Source organism: Leptopilina heterotoma, unplaced genomic scaffold, assembly GCF_015476425.1.
Source record: "Leptopilina heterotoma isolate Lh14 unplaced genomic scaffold, ASM1547642v1 Lhet_571, whole genome shotgun sequence".
NCBI classification, from domain to species: Eukaryota; Metazoa; Arthropoda; class Insecta; order Hymenoptera; family Figitidae; genus Leptopilina; species Leptopilina heterotoma.
In genome coordinates, this window is record NW_025111129.1 from 157,751 (window position 1) to 179,831 (window position 22,081).

The following is a 22,081-nucleotide window of genomic DNA, read 5'->3' on the forward strand; positions in this document are numbered from 1 at the left end:
AAAATCTAAGAAAATCGCAACATTTAATAAAAAGTAAACATGAAGTGTATACTTTAAAACAAACAAAAAACGTTATAAGTTGGAATGATGATAAAAGAATGCTTTTACCAAATTGTACTGATACATTACCCTGGGGCTTTAAAAAACTATTAGAAAAAAATAATAATTGTAATTAAATAAAAAGAGAATATTGCATCATAAAGAAAGAAGCATCTCTCTCACCCCGTAAGAGTGAGAACCTTATAAGACTCTACCTTCTTCGTTTAATCCATACTTTTATCTTCGTCTCATATTTTCTAAACAATAATGCGTGTATAAAAAGGAGCCTGATTAAAGGGAGCTTTATTAATCAAGTGACACTAAAATCATCACCTCGTTAAAAGACAGTGCTTGTGGCGTGCCATAAAATATTATTTGGAATTTTCAACCGTGCACTTTCTTTAAAAAAGGTAAGCTTTTAAAAATTTTAATTCATTTTTTTCGATTTAATAAAATTTTAAATACATTTTTTTTAAAATAATATTTTAATTTTTTAAATATTTTTCATTACTTGTTTTCTAAATTTCAACTTTACAATACTTTAAATTTGTTATATTATTTTAATATTTTAAACATAAATTTTTTCAAATAATATTAATTGTTTAAAATTTTTTATTTATAATAATTTTTCAATTTTTTCAAATTTTGATAATTTTAACTTTTCAAATAATTTTAATTTTTTAATTTAATAATAATTTTAATTTTTCAATAATTTTATATTTTTTTTTTATAACGTTAATTTCAAAATTTTATTTAATTAATTTTAATGCTTTAATAATGCTTAAATAATTTTAATTTTACAATAATTTGAATATTAATTGAAAACAATTTTTTATAATAATTTTCATTTTTTTAATAAATTTAATTTATAATAATTTTAAATATTTTAAGAATTTAAATTTTTTTAATATTACAATAATTTTCAATTTTTTGATAATTTTTATTTTTTAAATATTTTTTTTTAAATAATATTTTAATTTTCTAAATATTTTTCATTATTTGTTTTCTAAATTTCAAATTTACAATACTTTTAATTTGTTATATAATTTAAATTTTTTAAACCTAAACTTTTTTAATAATTCAAATTTTTAAATTATTTTAATTGTTTAAAAATTTTTTTTTTAAATTTTAATAATTTGCATTTTTTAAAAGATTTTATTTTTTTAATTTAACAATAATTTAAATTTTTTAAATCATTTTATATTTTTTAATTACTTTAATTTTACAATTTTATTTCTACATTAATTTTAATCCTTTAATAATGCTTAAATAATTTTAATTTTACAATAATTTTAATATTTGTTTATAACGTAATTTTATAATAATTTTTAATAATTTTCATTTTTTTTAATAAATTTAATTTATAATAATTTTGAATATTTTAAGAATTTAAAATTTTTAATTTTATAATAATTTTGAATATTTTAATAATTTAAATGTTGTTATTTTATAGTATTTTTCAATTTTTTTTCTTCAATAACTTCAATTTTTAATAACTTTAATTTGTAATAATTTAAAAATTGTTTAATAATTTTAATTTTACAATATTTTTAAAAAAATTTTTATAATAATTTTTAATTTTTTTAATCTTAGTCTTCAATAATTTTAATTTTACATTAATTAAATTTTTTAAAATTTATTCACTAAACAAATATTTTAAATTACTTTACAATAATTTTAATAATTTTAATTTTACAATAATTTTAATTGTAGGTATAGTAGGTAATTAAAATTTTTTTTAAAATAAATTTGATTTTAAAAATTTTTATTTTTTTAATAATATTAATTTTTTCATAAATTTTTTAAAACTAATTAAAAAATTACTTTATTTTAAATTTTATTAAAAAAAAATTATTTTCAGCAAGGAAAGATGTCTTTCAAGAAGATGCTAATTTCCGTTAAAGCACCAGCAGAGTGGTTTTATCAATCTTCAAATGCACACACGTTTCGAAAAGTTTGCCTCATATCAATTGCTACCAGAGCGCGAGACTTATTAAAAAAATCCTACATCCGGAAGGGAAGACTACAGTAACTTACAAAGGAGTGACTACTCAAATCCTTGAGTCACAAGTGGGTTACACTTTTGAGCGCTCAGGAGATACGAATCACTCAGTAAGTAAATTTTATTTTAAAAAATAATTTATCGTTAATAATTAATTAATAAATAATAATTAACATTATTATTATTTTAAAATTTTAATTAAAATAAATTAATGTATTAAAATAACTAAAAACAATTGTTAATAATAATTTATAAATAATAAATTAATAAATATTGTTTACAAAATTTTAATTAAAATAAATTAATAATAATAAATAAAATAATTGAATAATCAACTAATAATTATGTTGTAAATATTTAAAAAACTAAATATATATATTAGTGATAAATAAATTAATAAATCAAAATCAAATCAATCAAAATACCTGCAGAATGGATAACTGAGGATTACTTATATTTGGATGTGCTTAGAAACGTACTGATGGTTGCAATTGCGGTCTATAACTACGATTATTATATACATTTAACAGACGGAGATAGACTTTATATTCTTCATCAAGACTTAATAGTAGAATTGGCAGAAGTCTACGAGACCGCATTTATTTTACAAAGAAGACCAGAGCTTCAAGTTCCTGCAAATATAGTTCAAGCAGTGAATCATGACGATGATTTAATTAATATTAATTATCCAGAATTATGCTTGGTTTTCGAAGAAAGCGATGAAGAAGAAGAAGAACTACCAAATAATACTTTGGAATGCGTGGGCGGCATCGGTAATATTGAGTTACGATATGATACAGAAGGTTTGATTTTGATAAATATTGGCGAAGACGATTCCACTGAGAGCGATGCTATGGAGATAGACGAGGCGGAGGGAGATGAAAGAGAAGAGAAAGACAAGGCAGGAAACGTTGAAGGAGGAGAGAAAGACAAGGCAGAGAACGATAAAGGAGTAGAGAAAGACAAGGCAGAGAACGATAAAGGAGAAGAAGAGAAGCCGATAGGAGAAAAAGAGAGTCGCGATGAAATTAACATAGATGAAGGCTACGACACTGTGGATAAAGCTGTGGTTATTGAAGGCGAGGAAGGTGTAAGCGGGGAAGAAATAAGAAAGGATATTCCCATGGAAGCGGATGATGAAGATATTGATGAAGGAATAGGAGAAGAAGGAAATTATTAAAAAAAGAGTAACTTAAAAAAAAATGTGTAGTTACCTTTTTCTTTTTCATTTTATACTATACACTGCAAGCCCGATCAGCGGTCACCCGATCAGTGGTCACTTGTTTACGTCGTTTGTAGATGGGGCGGGCGAGGGGCCATAAGGGAGTCGAAAAGTTGTGGCAGTAGCGTATACATTAAAGACGCTCTAGCCCCTTAAAAAAATTCAGTAGTCAAGTAATGGTAACCCATCATAAAACAGTTCGTACGGTCCTATATGTTTACGCCCGATCAGCGGTCGAGCACCCCCGGAGCTGACCGCTGATCGGGCTTGCAGTGTAAATATATAGAATTGAACAAAAACACACATACACACACACACAAAACTTACAATTATATTTCTGTAAAATTAAAAAAATAAACATATTATATTAATCATTTACATACCTTATTTCAATTTTGTTATTACCTCAATTTTAATTTGTTAATTAAAAAATACTATTAGAAAAAATTAAAAATAATTATAGAGTATAATTTTTAATTAAATAATTTTAGTTTACAGTAATTTTCAACCTTATTTTAACTATTATAATTTTTAATTAAAAAAATTAAATTTAAAATAAACTACTATATACTATAAATTTTTTTAATTTAAAATGTAGATAAATTAAAAATTTATTGATTTATAATTTTAAAAAAACATTTGAATTAAAAAAAAGAAAAAAAATTAAAATTAAATTAATTCAAATTAATTAATTATTAGTTAATTAAAATTAAAATTTATTTTAAAAAATATGGTTAAATAATTATTTATTAGCGATTACATTAATTGTTAATTTCTGTTAAAATGGATTATAAATAGAAAATGCAAAAATATAGCGTTAAAAAAAAGTTTTATTTTACTTTTGAATTTTGTGTACAATTTGGATTTAAAAATAACTTAATGTATAATTTTTTAGTAATGTAAAATTAGGTATTTCTTTAGTGTTGTTACAGAAACTTAACTCTATATGTGACTGTCCACGAGAAAACAAGGCTTAGGTTCAAAAAATCAATTTTGATTTTTTTATGGTAATCGACAGATTTTATGTTGCTTTTTCAAATGCAAAAGTCAAAAGTTAAAAATATCAATTACTTTCGACAATATATCGTTTTAAAGATGGGTATGTTAAGCGTAGTTAACCTCAATCGTTGACTCTCCACGATAAAACACGGCTTAGGTCGAAAAAATCAATTTGAGTTTTTTATGGTAATCGACAGATTTTATGTTGCTTTTTCAAATGCAAAAGTCAGAAGTTAAAAATATCAATTACTTTCGACAATATATCGTTTTAAAGATGGGTATGTCAAGCGTAGTTAACTTCAATCGTAGTACTTCAATCGCTCGCCCTGTGAAATTCACGTTTGGGAGCTAAGCCTTGTTTTCTGGTGGACAGTCACATATATAGAATACTACATATGTATACAAATAACTAACCTACGACAAATTCCTTGCAAGGCTACGAGACTTGATACGTAAATAAGCGAGAAGACTCTCAGCTAATCTCATTTACGTGCTGTGTTGATTATAACATAAAAGAAACTGAACTGTTTTCTTAAATTATGTTTTAACAATACTTTTTTAAATTATTTTAATTTACACAATTTTTCTTACAATACTACTTAAAGGTTTATATTCAATGATGCGGTCATGTAATATTTAACAATAAGCGGAAGTATTTGGTAAAAAATTGTCTCTTGACTCAAATTCCAAACGAATATCAACGGGGCCACTTTTAAGTGATTCATTTTGTTTTGAACAATCAAATCTATTAAGATTATTAATCCATTAATCAATCTATTAATAAGCGGAAGTATTTGGTAAAAAATTGTCTTTTGACTCAAATTCCAAACGAATATCAACGGGGCCACTTTTAAGTGATTCATTTTGTTTTGAACAATCAAATCTATTAAGATTTATTAATCTATTAATCAATCTATTAAGGGGCATATTCCAAAAATTCTTTTTTTGTCAAAAGAGGTTGAGATTCTTTACTATAGTAAACAGTTTGAAAATTAGTATACATTTCGTACAGTGTAGAATATTGATTTCTATTAAAATTCAGATTCATATTACCATATGGAAAACCTTGTGAATTTAAAAATAATTTTACATCAGTAATATTACAATGATCAAAATAACTCGAGTTTACAGCTGTATTATTTTTTCTGTTTCTTTGAAAGCCTAATATAATAAATCTAGGTTTTTCCAATTGTGTTGAAGTTTTCACACTCCAGATGTGTTTTTGAGTTAATGGTAAGAGAGGATATTCATATAATTCCCAAGTTCGAAAACTAATTGGAATAGATGGATCCTTTTCTATATATTTTAATAACTTAAATTTTCGAGCATCTGACAGTTTAACATAAGGTAATAACCATTCAATTTTTTCAATTGTAATTCTAAATTCTTCAAGAGGTGCTGTTTGTAATACTGCATTTGTATCGGCTCTTGACCTTGTAAAAATAAGCTCATGTTTAGCGTTGACAATAACTTTTTGATAATCTTCAGCAAAACCAAAAAGCATATTTAATGGCACACAAAAATCAAAATAACCTTGTGCATTTGTCAATGTCGGTTCACCAGTAAATTCTAACCAGCCAACATTTTCTAAAAATTTACTCTGACTTGCATCAAGAGAAACATAATTTTTCATTAAACTTGAAAGACCAACATTTTTATTTTTGTCAATCTCTATACCATTAAGCTCGTATTTTGCTTCTTCGAATAAGAGACAGATGCCATTAGAAATTAGTGACGTGTTTGCTACAAGAGTTCCATCGGCTTTTATAAGTCTTCCACTTATATGAATTGAACTTTTACTTGGCAGTAGGCTGTGGTCCTGATTTTGAACAGCAATTCGTATTTCATCACTATTATTGTACGTGGATGAAGCATAAGGTTGCTGCGCATGAACTTCATATTGCGCAATAGATTCATCAAAAATTATTGGTCTTTCAATATTTAAAATTTCCTCTTCCATAACAAACTATAACTTTTCGAAAAACAAATGCACAAATACAAGTACAAAATACTGTAAATCGTTTCAACTTTTTCTTTTCACAACTTTTAGACCTAGATTTTTCAGAAACTGAAGATTTTGAGGTGTTAATCTTTTGAAGATTTGTCGTCGACTGATTTTTTTTGACATTGTGTTACAGTTTTTTAACCAAATCCAACCTTATTTCGATTGTTAAAAATAATTCCCATTATTATTATTATTATACGACCTTAATGTGTAATCTGATAGTTATAGTTTCTTCTCGAAAATTAACTAAATGTCCATCTTGATCGACTATTCGTAATTGAATATAATCTATTGTCTTGACCGAGACTGGCAAGTAAATGACGTGATTTGGTACTTCCAGGATTTTATATCCTGGTGAAACAATAGGAAAAAGTAGATGAATTGTGTGTACTTGTTCACCATTTATATATGCTCCTGTAGTTATATTACATTCTACTCTTAAAGAATTTACTTTAATAATAGAAACTGGTTGACCTAATTCGTGGTAATCTTAACTGCTAATTTTCGATGAGAAAATCCTAATAAACGACCAATTGAGTCTTTAGGTTCAAAATTAATTTCTTCATCGCAATAAATAATACATTTTAAAGTATTATTATTATGTTCAATACTAATATTACAACCTCGACTTTTTAAAATTTTTTGTAAATCTCTATTAATATCACTTATTTCGTAACTTCCGGTTGTCATATAATAAACCTCATCACCTACATAAAATCGATTATTACCAATATCTACATTAGGAATCGAATTATATGAAAGAAATTCAACAAGCCCTAATGCATAGTTTTTATATGGTGATAATAAAATTGGTGGAAAGTATTGAGATTCTAAGATGGATAAATTACCAGATAACGTTAACGTAATGGATTCGTTCATGATAAACTCAAATAAGTGACTGACTCTTAAAGTTAAAATGTCATTCATTTATATATACACTGAATACATATCAGAGATATTTAATTCATTACACAAAAATTTAAGGCATAAATGTCCACATACAAATGTATCATGATTTTGATATTTTTCATAATTGTACATTACATAATTAAAACCAAAATATTGAATAAAATCCAAAGGTGGACGTAAATTACCAAAACTATCAAAGTAAAAAATTTTGTCCTTATTTTTTTTATAAGCACACCAATGAGTTCCATCTCAATGAGGTCCATCCTTGTCATCCAAATTTATTATTCCTGATTCATATTTTCGCGGACCAAATAATGATAGTTCATTGCGCATAAAAACTCCACGAAAATGTGCAATGTTTAAACGCTTTGCAAATTTAAGTAAATCGATGTTTGTTAACGCACGGTGCGGTAATTTCACTTTGGATTTTTGTTTTGAATTTTTCTTTTTTTTTAAACTACGTCCCTGAATGTGTGGTTTTAAATGAATTCCTACTCTTTCCTTGTGAGGTTTTAAATAAAGTCCTTTGCCCAATGAAATATCTTCCATTGCTTCGTTATGACGTTTACTTTCTTCCAGTTGCTTTTTTGCAGCATCTGCATCATTTACAGCTTTTGCAATACCAGCTGCTCCACCTGCAATGGCTCCTGTTGCACTTAGTCCCGCGAAAATAGGAATAAGAAAGGGTAAAAATCCCCCAACTTTAGTAGAAACTGGTAAAATTCGAGGTTTTTTCACTTTCCCTTTTCCACCAGCTTTTTTTACAGCCACGCGTGCACCAAGTAGGCAGATTTAATAACAGCATTCATGTCATCACTTGGATTCATAGTTTTTTTAGCTGCTAAAATAATTTTTTTAACGTAGAAGTAGTAGTAGAAGGAGAAGGTCTTTTTTTTGTTTTATTTAGACCCATGCCTAATTTAGATTTAGCTTTCATTGTATTATTTATCGTGTAAGCAGCAAGTTTTTCACCAACACTAGCGTCTGGTGCAGTAACACGACTCCAAGCTTTTTCCGCGAGTACTTTATCTGCAGCGTTTCTAGATTCAATATTTTCTTTATTTCTTAAATAAGAAACGTCGTGTTCTTTACACGCTGCGTCTAAAGGATTAATTCCTTGGTCACCGCGAACAAGTCGCTTTGCTAATTTTGTTCCTGGACCACAATACTGATAGCCAGGAATATGTAATTCAACTGGTAAATTATTTATAATTTTATTTAAGAAACCTTTTCCACTTCTTATCCCTTTCACGGTTTGCTTACAACTGACTCGTTTTTTATTTGCGTGCACAATCATATCCTTGCAAAAACTGAAAATCAACTAACAAAATTATCTTTATAAGCTGAGTATTTATTTGTTTTTCTTTAGTTGAAAATACGATGGAGTTTAATGCACAACCTATCAAATTACCTGTTTTTTATTTTCGATACGGTAGTACAAAAAAATGAAAAAAAACAGCGATATGGTAATTCCAAAATTTCCAAATTCAATAATGTCCGTTGGTGATTCAGTTCCATTGAAATAATTTGAAATAGTTTCCATACAAGTTTTAAAAATTATCCAATCTTGCCAGCTTAATGAAATGTTGCATCGTGGATGGCTTGAAACAAATTTCAAAACACTGCACAATTCTCCATCACTTTTCAAGTCTAGTCCTATTGTAATTTGTTTTGTAAACGAAGAATTTAAATTGAACGTACTCGAGAGGATCAGTTGATTTCTCGGTAAATAAGACATTTTTTTTCTCACAATTCAAGAAATTCTATATAATTGTATTGTCCTCCAAGATACTTTATGCCCAATCGATTTTTTGTAATTAAATCTTTTAAATATGGTAATAAGCTTTCTTCTTCGTTAATAGTGTCAAAAATTCTTTTTGGTAAAAACACTGAATATTTATTGTCAATGTCAGCTACGATTCGAAAACCAAATCTAGTTTTCACTAGATTTATATTTGAAACAACGTACACTTCATTTACACTAAGTTCACTTAATTTTTTATTTGGAAGATAATTTTTTCCTTGGCCAGCTTTGTTTAATTTTTCAAAATTCATGGTTTATTTAATATTTAATTTCGCAAACTTTTTTGTCAAATCTCTGCAATTATCAACAGATGAATTGCGCTCTTCTTTAATATTTAATTTGTCGAATCTTCTTGTTAAATCTTGATAATTTCGGAAAGTTTGGAACGATTGATTTAAAGTTTGTTCAAAAGGAGAATTTTTTTTCTCAATACGATCACTCATTTAATATTGTTAACTCTGAGGGTTTAGAACTAACTGATAAACAACATAAAATTTGTCCTCCCTTTTATACCCAATAACTGACTAATAAGCATTCCCTTTAACAATGGCATTTTGATAATCAAAATAATATGATAGATATTTACATTCCACTTGCGATAAACAAATTTTTAACAAGTATCAACTTGCACAAATTGTTTAAAAGTCCTATGTTATCAATTTAAAAATGTCATTTTTAGACACCCATAATAACAATATTTTATTACTCAAAGACTAAACAATATTATTTATCGTGCCCTATGACGAATTGCAACAAAAGATGTTTTATCTTAATATCAACTGCACTCTAGCGGTATGCAAAATTCTTAAGATAATAATACATTTTAAAAATGTAAACATATGCACCAAACAATAATAATATTTATCATTGAAAAATGAACCCTAAAATTCGTGTGTCATTCGAGAAAAAATTAAATGACACATAACAGATATACAGGGAGCGTTCTAGATATTGCTAAACTCAAGGCCATATCCAGAACGCTCCTTGCCTATCTACTGCCCATTCGTCAAAAATGATACTTTTTGTGTATGTATTAGACAGGTAAAATTTTGAAAATAATTATATTTTATTATTATTCATTATAAAACTTAAACAAGTTGTTCATTTCATGATCATTAAGCTTCCTCAATATAATATATACCAATCGTTTAATTTTTTATTTTAGAATAATTATTTTAAAGTGTTAAGATAAAATTTCAAAAAATACAAAATTTCAATTTTTTGTGAAAAATTAAAATATTTATTAATTCTATAAATTTGAATAAAATATATACTTTATATACATGAATCAATTCGTTTTTATGTTAGGAATGCAATTTTGCCAAGAATAAATAAAAATTTTAATATAGAAAAAAGTTATTTCAAAAAATCCAAAAATTAATTTTTTTAAAAATTAAAAAATTGTTGAAAAAATTTTTTTTTTAGATATTTTCGAAAATCCTTCTGTCTGATTTTTGGTATTCGTGACCGTAATACACCTACAAAATTTTATCAAAATCCGTCAAGACGTGTAAGACAAAATTTGTCCACAAGAATCGGTGACATACACACACACATACATACATCCGGACATTTGTTCCTCTCGACGAATTATATATACTACACTTAAAAATTTGTAAAAATAATTGTTTCTAAAAAATTCGGAAATCGACATCAATATAAGTCTTCCTTTAAGAGTAAGCAAAATAGATAAAATTCACATTCACAGTGATAAATGTTGATAAATATAGCGTATAAACACATTTTCATAAAAAAACAAAAGCGACCACCTTGGGGCCAAAAAAGTGTCCACCTTAGGGCCAAGATACAATTTTTTAAACGTTAATGAAATAATTTTTAACGCACAATATTAATTATATTGATTTGGAATATTATTGTACGATATATAAAGATAATTATAACGATTTTTACTAATTTAAGATGGTTAATTTCGATGATTTTAACACCCTGAGAAAAAAATTTCTCGATCATTTAAAAACAGAAATTTTACGACGTTCACATCGCAACGAGACTCATACGACTAATCTTTGTCTTCTCAAATAATAACAATAACAAAAAACATTCGAAGATACTAACTAATATACAAAAATTTTCTTAGGGTGACCACCTTAGGGCCCTGACCACCTTGGGGCCCTCTCCCCTATTTAAATAAGACTGATAAAATAAATAAGTTAAATACGATGAAAATAAAAAATGTTGTACATTTTTTTGAAAATAATGTAATAACCTTGATTTGCCAAAGACAATTTTTATCACTGTTATTAAAATAATCAATTAATTTTAATTTATTTAAAAACGGAAAAAAATAAAAAACGGACTGAATAAAATTAATTAACAAATGCGTAATTTTGTTAATTATTTCTATACATATAAAACATGTTTTAAGCCCTGGAAAACCTGGAAAAGTTATCGAATTTTATCGAACGAAAATCATAGCAACCCTGTTATGATTAAACTAAAAGTTCTGCGTAATCTCGCTTCGGGATGTTCCACGTTTCGCATCGGGGCTTGAGACGTCCTGATTCGAGGGTTCACATAAAAACATTCAAAAGTACAACTCAAGGCTCGCTTTTGTAGTGCTAGTGGATAGTGATTTTTAGTAAAAATGTTTTTTACGTAGTCCTAGTCCTTGGCCAAATTTTTACGTTTAATTGTTTAAGAGTTAAAAATTATCAAAGTATACATTGCACATTTAAATTAAAATTTATTTTTAATTTTAATTTTTGTAGGTCAAAAAAAATTTTTTTAATGCTTATTTCTAATCGAAAGAGCATGAAAAAACTTTTCAAAACTATACTCGGCAAAATTTTTACGTTTAATTGTTTAAGAGTAAAAAATTATTAAAATAAACATTGCACATTTAAATTAAAATTTATTTTTAATTTTGATTTTTTTAGGTCAAAAATTTTTTTTTGTCAAAATGCTTTTTTTTTAATCGAAAGAGCATGAAAAAACCTATTAAAACTGTACTCGGACAAATTGTTACGTTTAATTGATTAAGAGTTAAAAATTATCAAAATAAACATTACACATTTAAATTAAAATTTATTTTTAATTTTGATTATTTTTGTCAAAAAAATCCCTCTCTAATCTCTTTTGAGCAATGTAAAGACAAAAGTTAAGCTGGGTGTCTATTATTTTCTTTTAACAAAATTTACGTTGTTTTCCTAGCTTTGTCCAAATTTTTTCAAGTGCATCTATTCTCATCAAATTTAAATTTACTTGATTTTAACTATAAATAAAGCTACAAATAACGGACGGCGTATGGGTTTTTATTTCTACTAATACATTTAACAGGGTTTCTGTACCAATCCTAAAAAAAGAATAATATCCAGGAATTTAATTTGACCGGGAAAAACTGGGAATAAGCCGGGAATTTTCTTATCACATTTAAAAACGTTTGATTACATTAATTCGGTTTTAAAAAATTGCTTTTTACTTTAATTTTTATTAGTGTAATAATTCTAATAATTATACAATTAGTTAAAATTAAACTCTACTAAAACTCTAAAAATTGGAGGAATATTTGAATTAATTTTTAATACATTAATTAAAGTACAAAAAATTAACAAATATTTTGTTCTTTGCATTTGAATAGATTAAAAATAACTAATTTAATAATAAAACGTTAGTCACTGATTCAAATAGTAACATTTTTTATTATTTTTTCCGGTCAAATTAAATTATCGGATGTTTTCCGGTTTTCCAGTGTGCTAGACATAGGTACTGTTAAATGTATTGGTAGTAACTAAAACCCGTCGAAGACGGGTACGACAGCTAGTATTAATATAATTTTGATCGAAAATTTTTTTCTAGGTACTTTATAATTTTTCCTTGATTTTTCCATGGTTTTTCCAGGAATTCCAGGTTTCTAGAAAATGTAGCACTGTTATATCGTTTTAATACCTACAATTCTCTATATTATTTTTAAAAAATGGAAATAATTTTCAAGGTTTCTGTTTCTAAATAAAAAATTGTAATTGGTAAATGAAAGCAATTAAATCTTTCCCCTTTTTTAAAAAAATGTAAAATAATTGATTATTTTAATAACATTGATAAAAATTGTCTTTGGCAAATCAAGGATAATACATTTTTTTCAAAAATGTACAAAATTTGTTATTTTCATCGTAGTTTAATTAAACTTAATTAAAAACGTTTTAAAAAATTTAATTATTATTTATTTTTTATCTATATTAAAAGTTTTTTTTACAATATTCATCCGATAAACGATTTTTTTAATTTATTAAATTAATTGATTAATTTATTTCATGAAATTAAAAATTTATTCTTAGAAAATATATATAATACATTTAATTATTGAGTAACATAATGACAGGCCTCGAACTGAGTACATAAATTAAGGAAAAGTACGTAATTTTGAATTTGGTACCTAAAAGTACGTAATTTTGACAAAAGGTCCGTAAAGTACGTAATTTTGACCATTTCGACTAAAAATCAAAATATGTATACAGATTGTTAATAAACATTTAGTTATGCCTTCTCTATTTTTATTCACATTCACTTTCCGATCAATCCGCTGACGGTGATCATTTTCAGAAACAGTGATTGGTCGAAAACGAAAGTCATATTTTGTTAATAAAGGGTTCATACCACTATACATGCCTCAAAATTTAGCTTTTTTGTAGAATTTTTTTACGACCATGTAAATTTTATTGATCTAGGTCTTTTATAGTTTAACAAAGACACTCTTTAACTATATAGAAAACGTCGTTTTATTAAAAAAAATATTGTTTAATTTAATTATTTAAAATTTAACAATAGAATACACAACATGCAAAAATGTGAATTGAGTTACTGATAATGTAAAAATTTACTGATTCAACTAGTAACTATGTATAGCCTTTGTACGCGTTCAAATGTCACCTAAAATAATATATTTAAAGTGCTGAGATCTTTCTAAAATTTTACACAACATTTTTGAGATATTCTATACTTTCAAAATCCGTAAAAAAATTTAATTTTTTGAAGTTGACAAAGTGGTATGAACCCTTAAAGAATTTCAAAAACTTCTTAATTTACAGTTCTTAAGTAAAATTTTATCATAAGAACATATAAAATATTATTTCAGTTTTAAGATTTTCTAAACTAATAAAAATATGTTGATTGAAATCCATGTAATTATTTAAACTATATCATTCTATTTCGCGATTTAAAGTCGGCACTTTAAATAAAAAATTACAAATTTTGGTACGTAAATTGGTCACTAATTTTTCCTTTTTTGGTACGTAAAGTACGTAATTTTCAATGCCAAAGGCAGTTCGAGGCCTGTAATGATAAATTAAAGACAAATTTAATTGGAAATCAAAGCATTGAAATAAAATACTGTAAAAAATTGATTTATTTAATTTAATTAGTTAACATGTTTATTTTATCAGTCTTATTTGAATACTAAATACTTTGAATTTTTATTTAAAAATGTCATTTGCAATAATAATGAAAATATTTCAATTATACGAGACATACAAAAAAAAGATTTTTAAATTAACCTACCTTTCTTCTGTCAACCAATAAAATCACATGTAACTTAAGAGAAAGATTTTTTTTTGTTTCAGTAGTTGGTCGTTTAGCTCAGTTGGTTAGGTTGGTTGTTTTGTTTTCGTTTCCTTCGGTCAATCCCGCGTTCAATCCCTAGTCCCTACAAATTGTTTTTCACAATAAAAAAACTTTCTCCAAAATTCATAACTTCCCAAAATTAATTAGAATAATAATGAAACAATTAAATAAGCAAAATAAATTTTTTTCTTTTATTATAATATTATTTTTAATATTTAACAAATATTTGTCTTATTTTTTTGAGCAAATTTACATCCATAACCTATCTAAAATTATCAGTGATAATTTCCGAACTTATCACGGATAACTTCCAGATAATTCGCTGCGAATTAACATTTCAACTTTTCAGCGACTTCCCAGAGAATTTGCTCTGCGAACTCGCAAAAGGGCGGACATTTAGTTTTCGCCTGAAGTTCGCAGGGAGTTCGCAGTGCGAACTCCCGAACTTCGCATTGCGAACTCCTTGCGAACTTCTTGCGAAATCTTGTGTTATGTGGGTAAAACATAGTTTCAAACCAATTCATTATCAATTTATTTCCATAAAAATTGTAAACTGACATTAAAAATATTAACAAGAGGCAGTTCACTTATGGTTATAAACAGTGGTCCACTCATGGTGACATGCAACTTTTAATGGCAGCCACCACAATTTTTTTTTGAGTCAAAATTATCACTTAATTAAACTAAGACAATCAATTTCAATGTCCAAAGTAGTAGGATAAAAATAAGTTACCTTTTAAAACTTAAATTTTACACTACTTTTACACTTCCGAATCACTTTGCTCATTGAAAGAGCGACTTCTTTTTTGGATTGTGTTCTTAAAAATGTGTTACATCAAACGATAACGTATATGATTATCGCGGAACTTAATTTCTTACGGTTTCTAGGTGCGGTGCTGCTATTCGCACTATTTATTTCACGTTTTCGCTGTCAGATAACTTAAAAGCTCAGGCGGTCCACTCAAAGTAGCGGTCCACTCAAGGTGACAATACCCTACGTAACCCCTTAATGGTGCATCGTGTTAGTGCATTTCCTTTTGGAATTAACCTTGTGAATTTCCATTCTTCTGACGCCAAAATCTTTAGTGTGTCACTCTATTTAACGGAAAAGAGCAAGATAATAAGAGACGCTTCATTATTACCTACGTTTATCATTACGCATCGGTATAATCTCTCTGTCTCTCTGTTTTGAGGGTGAGGGATTGAGGTTAGCTTTGCTAGTGTGAATTAAAGGGTCCGTTCAAAAAATGCAGGTGGAATAAATTTCGGAAAATTACATAAACAAAAATAGCTATTTATTTTCTGGTCAACCAGAACAAAAACACACTGTACACTTAATGAGAAAACGCCTTGAATGTTCACTTGTAAGAGTCTTGTTAATATATCAGCTGACGACCACGCCGGCCGCTAGCACGCTTCACACTTGAAATTAACCTTGACTCGCGGTCTTTCACTATAATGATGTAAGACGAAATTAGAGAACACCTTGTGAGAATACTGTATTTTATTAATATCGATTTTAGTGTAAACCGAGTGATAATTTTGAGTGATAATTTTGAGGAAAACCAGGGATGTGAGAAAAACGTTCTAATCTCTCGAGAGTTCCTTTTTCGAATGAATTTGCATAAATGCGGTGCGACGACGCGGTGACAACAAAAGCGCCCTCGGGCGGTAAATTGCGTACAAATTAAAATTATCGCGCACAACAGTATTTTACCACAATTTAATTCACTCAGAATTGAACATACTCCCCGCCATCGGCAACAGAGTTGACGATCCTTATGTTGAGATGTTATCCTTGAGCACCTCTTCCGTTGAGAGCCGACCTTGATTTGATGTGATGGATGATGCCACTTGGAAATAGCGAGTTGTCGTTGAAGATAACTGGTGGATCATTTCGACCAGAAAAATTGGGCCTGTTGTTGTAGTAATTTCCACCTTGTTAACCTTGATGTTGGTACTTCCAAGAGAGAGGGTTCCGGAATTGATGTGAGTGGTTCCCCGATGAGAAAATGTCCTGGTGTGAGAACTGACAAGTCGTCAGGATTTTCTGTGAGAGGTTCTAACGGTCGGGAGTTGAGAACCGCTTCGATCTGCGTAAGAAGAGTCGTAAATTCTTCATACGTTAAGATCGTTTCGCCGATCGTCCTTCTGAGGTGATACTTGATTGATTTCACGGCAGCATCCCATTTTCCACCCATGTGTGGAGCTGCTGGAGGGTTGAACTTCCATGAGGTGCCGTCCTTGGTTAGTAATTGAGATAATTCCCTGGCTTTTTGAGATCCGTCCTTGAAGAGTTGTTTGAGAGCAGTTTCTGCACCATGAAGTTGGTGCCATAATCACTGTACAGTGTTTGACAGATACCTCTCACTGTAAAAAAATCTGCTGTAAATTTACTATGTCCGACGTTGGAAAGTTTGGTCACTATGTCCGACGTGGTATTTTTACACGCCGACTGTAATCTACATAACCTGCAAATATTTTTTGAAATAATATTTTCAGTCGTAACTTTTTGTATTTATGAAATATAGCCCAAAACTTTTTGTAATATTATTATTTACTTATGAATTAGCATATACTTTCTATAAATGTACATTATATACACTTTTTTAGAGTTATTTATAAAAACTTGAAAATTTTTCGAAAATCTTAAAGGAATAAGAAAATTACATTCGCCATGTAATTGTACAGATCGTGCGACGTAATATTACGTCAAAGTGTAGAAATACACGCAATGTAAAAATACCACGTCGGACATAGTGATCAAATTTTCCTACGTCGGACGTAGTAAATTTACACAAAACTATTAAATTACATAGTCGTTTTATGTAAAATTATTAAAAATAGTAAAACTACTTTTGGAACGAATAAATTTACTACGTACAACCTATAATTTTGATGTGTGAAATTACAAGTTTTGTGTTATTTTACACCAGATTTTTTTACAGTGCTCCTTGAAACAAATCTGCGGTAGGCCGCGAGAAATCCGTCCGTAGTGTAGTCCGATACTACCTCGAGATGCAGAGCCGAAGATGAGAAGCACACAAAGAGGCAAATTCATCCCTTCCTTGTTTTGGCTCCACGACCTTTCCAAGATTTGAGAGTGATTGGACCCGCATAGTCAACCCCAGATGTGAGAAATGGCCTTGAAGGGGTGACTCTTTCCAGAGGTAGTTAACCCATCAGTTGTTGAGCACGAATTCCCCGTTGTCGAGCACAAGGAATGCATTTGAGAATGAATGATCTTACTGGTTGCCTGCCTCTGATGATCCAGTAGGAATTCCTTAAATAAGTTAAGGTGAGTTGAGTTCCGCCGTGAAGAGTCCTTGAATGAGCATCCGCTATCAGAAGTCTAGTGAGAGGAGAGTCCTTAGGGAGGATAGCAGGATGTTTGCCCTCGTGATCCAAACTTGAATGCTTGAGTCGACCTCCGACTCTGAGAATACCTTGATGATCGACGAATGGATTGAGTTTAGAAAACGGATGAGACCTTGAGAATTTTGTACCTCGATTGAGATCCTTAATGTCTGATGAAAAGTAGGCAGCTTGAATATTCCTGATCCAAAAAGTCCTTGTATGATTTAGATCCTTTGGTGTGAGAGGGTTGGTCAGGGAAGAGTTCGGAGTCCTTTTGAGAGCTGCGAGGAATCGAGAACAAATTGCGGTGATCCGCAATAGTGAACGCAAATCTGAATATTGATAAATCAGATCCCATAGTTGAGGATGAATTGTTGTAACTGTGAGTGTTAACCCTGGCCTTTCTTCGACTTGAGCTGATGAGTCCGACCTTGTTATAGAGGATGGCCAGTTTTCCTTGATGTCCTTGAGCCATGGTGGACCGCTCCACCAGAGATGATGCTGAGAGAGTTGTTGAATTGACAGGCCCCTTGATGTACAATCAGCAGGATTTTCTTTTCCTCTAATGAATCTCCACTGACCTTAAGGGACGAGGTCATGGATTGAAGATACCCTGTTGCGTACATATTCCTTCCATCTTGAGGGATGGCTGTTGATCCATGTGAGCGCTACCGATAAGTCCGTCCAAAGGAACACTGGAGCTTCAGATAATTCCAGAGTCCGCTAAACATAAGCCACAAGTCGTGCCAAAATTTGGGCCGCTGAGAGTTCCAACCTTGGAATGGTGAGACGTTTGAGAGGAGCGACCTTGGTTTTGGCACAAACAAATGTAACTTTTGATTCTTGATTAGGTTCCGAGGATTTGAGAAAAACAACAGCTGCCATCGCGAGTTGTGATGCGTCCGAGAATCCGTGAATTTCCGTGGTTGAGGTTGATGTGATATTGAGCCACCGTGGTATTATGATCTCGGGAAGTTGAGCTAGCTCCTCCTTGAATTTGATCCACCGTGAGGATAGATTCTCCGAAAATGGGTCGTCCCAACTCAATTTTTCAAGCCACAGTTCCTGCAGTAACCTTTCCGAGGGAAGTAACTCTCGGAATTTCTCACAACGTACCACATAGTGAGAATTTCCGCAGAATGTACATGATGCCTTGTTGTCCCGATGATTGAGTAGTTGCTGAGAATGCCTTGTGAGATGAGGTGTTACCTTGAGATCTGCCCGATGTTGATGTACCTGATTTTACTACTTGAGAATGGGTGGAAATACTCTCAAGAGCATGAGCTTGACCGGTGAGGAAATCCTTGAGTTGAGCGTAAGTGGGAGGGTCCAATCTTGGGCCAAGTTTGATCTCCCACCCTTCTCGAGTGTAAGGGTCGAGCCTTTTTGAGATGTGATATACCAGCACTTGATCCCATTGATCAACTGGTAAAACGAGACTTGAGAGTGCGTTTAACGCTTCCGTAGTTGAGGACAGGAGTGAATTTAAACCTTGAGCCGATTTGAGTGAGATAATAGATGTTGCGAACAGTTGCTCCATGTGCTTGGTGAAGAGTAACCTTTTATTGTCGTACCGAGCAACGACAATGTTCCAAGCTAATTCGAAACTGTCACCCGAGACTGAGAGATGCGAAATGAGTTGCGCCGCTTCCCCTGTGAGACTGGTCTTCAAATATTGCATCTTTTCGACAGTGGAAATGTCCGGAGCGTTGATGACCAATGAGGAGAAGAGATCCTTGTAACCTTGCCAGTTTGAGTAATCGCCCGAAAAAGTTGGCAGAGGAATTTTGGGGAGCTTTGCGGATGATCGCACTTCCTTGTTTGAGGATGAGGTGGTGAGAGTGGGTGTTTCCTTTTTGCGTAGAATGCACATGTGGTACATCATTGCGTCCCTTGTCTTGGTGTAAATTTCCGTGAATTGACCAAATACATCCTCCTGGATGAACGGATGTTTAAGAAATTTAGCCGAACCACTGGTGATGAGTTCCTCGTGGATGGCATTAAATTCCTCGTAGTACCTCTTGAGAATTTGAGTTTTTAATTCCAAAAACTCCGTACTGTCGACGAAAAGTCCCCTTTGTTAATCTTCGAAGTTTTTCTCGACGATCTTAAGCCTTGTCTGCTGCGTGGCGATTTTGAGTTCGACCTTGGCTGGTGTTCTGAGAGTAGAATACGTTCGAATACTGTTCGCTCTTAGAATCTTCCTCGCCTTCCGTTTGTTAAGAGCTAACCGAATTGTGACCTAAAGGGACCTTCAGGAAAATCTTCGGTTCCACGTGTTGATTGAGTGGTGAGGCACCTGATGGTTTTGTCTTGGAAGATTTTTCCTTGTCGAGAGTTTCCTTGTCGAGACTTTCCATTTCGGGATTTTCCTCGGTGGGATTTTACGGTTTGTGAGTGGGATCCTTGCTAATTTGCTTGTCATCTGACATGGTTCAGAATTCAAGCAGTGAGGTGAGAACGAGTATTGATTTTTCTACCACGAGAAACACTGCACCGTAAGAGTGAGGGAGAAAGAGTGCGTGAGACCGGGATGCGTGGTCAAGGCACTCGGTGGCAACGCGCACAGTAACTTGCCTTGCAACAGTGGGGTACACTGGGGAGAGATTCAAGACGGCGCGTTCTGCGAAAGCAGAGTCTACAATGAGAGAAGGTGCGCATCGATGTTCATAGCTATAGATATACCACAGCATGCTTTAGTATACCTATAGCTATGAACACCGATGAGCACCTTCTCTCATTGTAGACTCTGCTGAAACGGTGAGAGAATCCTTGCTCCGTGCGCGGCACTGCGAAGAGGTGGAAAGAGGGGAATCGTGAACGAGGGCAGCGCGCACACAGGAGAGAGCTCGTTTGCTCGTGCAGGGAGGGGAACGTGAAAAGATGGCGACAATTGAGAAGAACCGTGAGGCGTGCAACAGGTAGACGCCACGAGAAGAATCGATCACTGAGCACTTTCCTTGATGATTATTCCGCTTCCTTGGTGAATCTTGTTCCGTCGACACTTCAAAATCACACAATGCACTTTTTTCCACAGACAATCCGGTGAGAAAAACGTTCTAATCTCTCGAGAGTTCTTTTTTCGAATGAATTTACATAGATGCGGTGCGACGACGCGGTGACTACAAAAGCGCACTCGGGCGGTAAATTGCGTACAAATTCAAATTATCGCGCACAACAGTATTTCACCACAATTCAATTCACTCAGAATTGAACACTATTCCACCTCTCTCTCTAATATCTCTGTCGATTCCCCTTCGTGTCAAGCACACATACACACATAAGTCGCTTGCACCCAGAATGAGTCTTTCACTACAAGACACATTTCTACTTCTCTCTATTTCGCTTTGTGCGGATATTCGTACTTGATCTTGAATCATTTTCCACACATTTAAAAATTTCCTTTGCTTTATAGGCCTTTGTAATCGCCTTATTCTTCTTATTTCATGTTTTAGGGGCCGTACACATAATACGTCACGCGTCTAGGGGGAGGGAGGGGGTCAGAGAATTGTGACTAAGTGTGACATGGGGGAGGGGGGTGAACTCATGTGTTAGGTCACAATCTTTTAAATTCAAAGATTATAAGAAATTATATGTGACAATGTCACTTTTTCTAAATAAAACAAGTTAAAAATGCTTTAAACTATTTAATATCTATTATGTACCTGTTTAACATCTATTGGCATATTATTTATAATATGATGATAAATAATATATTCTCTTAATTTGATTCAGTTAAAAATCATGGTTTTAACTGACAATCAGTAGTGACTGACTTTTTGCTTCTGAATCAGTTAAAAATAACTGAAAAATTATTCACAAAACACCGAAATTTTTCTAAATATTGTATATTAAAGATTTGCTTGCATAATTCGAAAAATTTACTTGCAAAGTTTATTTTAAAATTGTGTAAAGATTAAAATTAAATTTTCAGGAAAGTTTCGCGCTAAACATTTATTGAAGTGGGATATTTAAATCTTTACACAATTTGTGCTATGTAGGTAGTTAAACGTGACTAATTGAATCAATCAAAAACAATTGTATTGAAACATCAGTTATTTTCAACTAATTTTCAGAAAAAAAATATTACTATTTGAATTAGTGACTGACTTTTTGCTTTTAAATCAGGTATTTTTAACTGCGATTCAATAATTTAGAGTGTAAGATATA

At 30.6% G+C, this 22,081-nt stretch overlaps 2 protein-coding genes across 3 annotated transcripts in view; one reads left to right on the forward strand and one right to left on the reverse strand.

The window, feature by feature from the left end:
- LOC122508810 overlaps nucleotides 1–22,081 on the forward strand; it is a 170,525-nt gene that overhangs the window by 94,871 nt on the left and 53,573 nt on the right. The window lies entirely within an intron of this gene.
- On the reverse strand, nucleotides 15,445–17,716 carry LOC122508811. 2 transcript variants are annotated; one of them, XM_043622372.1, is made up of 2 exons: nucleotides 17,467–17,716; nucleotides 15,445–16,924 (listed from the first exon to the last, which is right to left on the reverse strand). In XM_043622372.1, the coding sequence occupies exon 2, from the start codon at nucleotides 16,753–16,755 to the stop codon at nucleotides 16,447–16,449; it is 309 nt and encodes a 102-aa protein (XP_043478307.1). In that variant the 5' UTR covers nucleotides 16,756–16,924; nucleotides 17,467–17,716; the 3' UTR covers nucleotides 15,445–16,446. The 2 variants fall into 2 exon arrangements, with proteins under 2 accessions (XP_043478307.1, XP_043478306.1); XM_043622371.1 differs by having other exon boundaries at nucleotides 17,432–17,716.

Bases quoted from the DNA above. Each gene is read 5' to 3' on its own strand.
- LOC122508811 (XM_043622372.1), bottom strand. From the start codon at position 16,755: ATGGGTGGAAAATGGGATGCTGCCGTGAAATCAATCAAGTATCACCTC.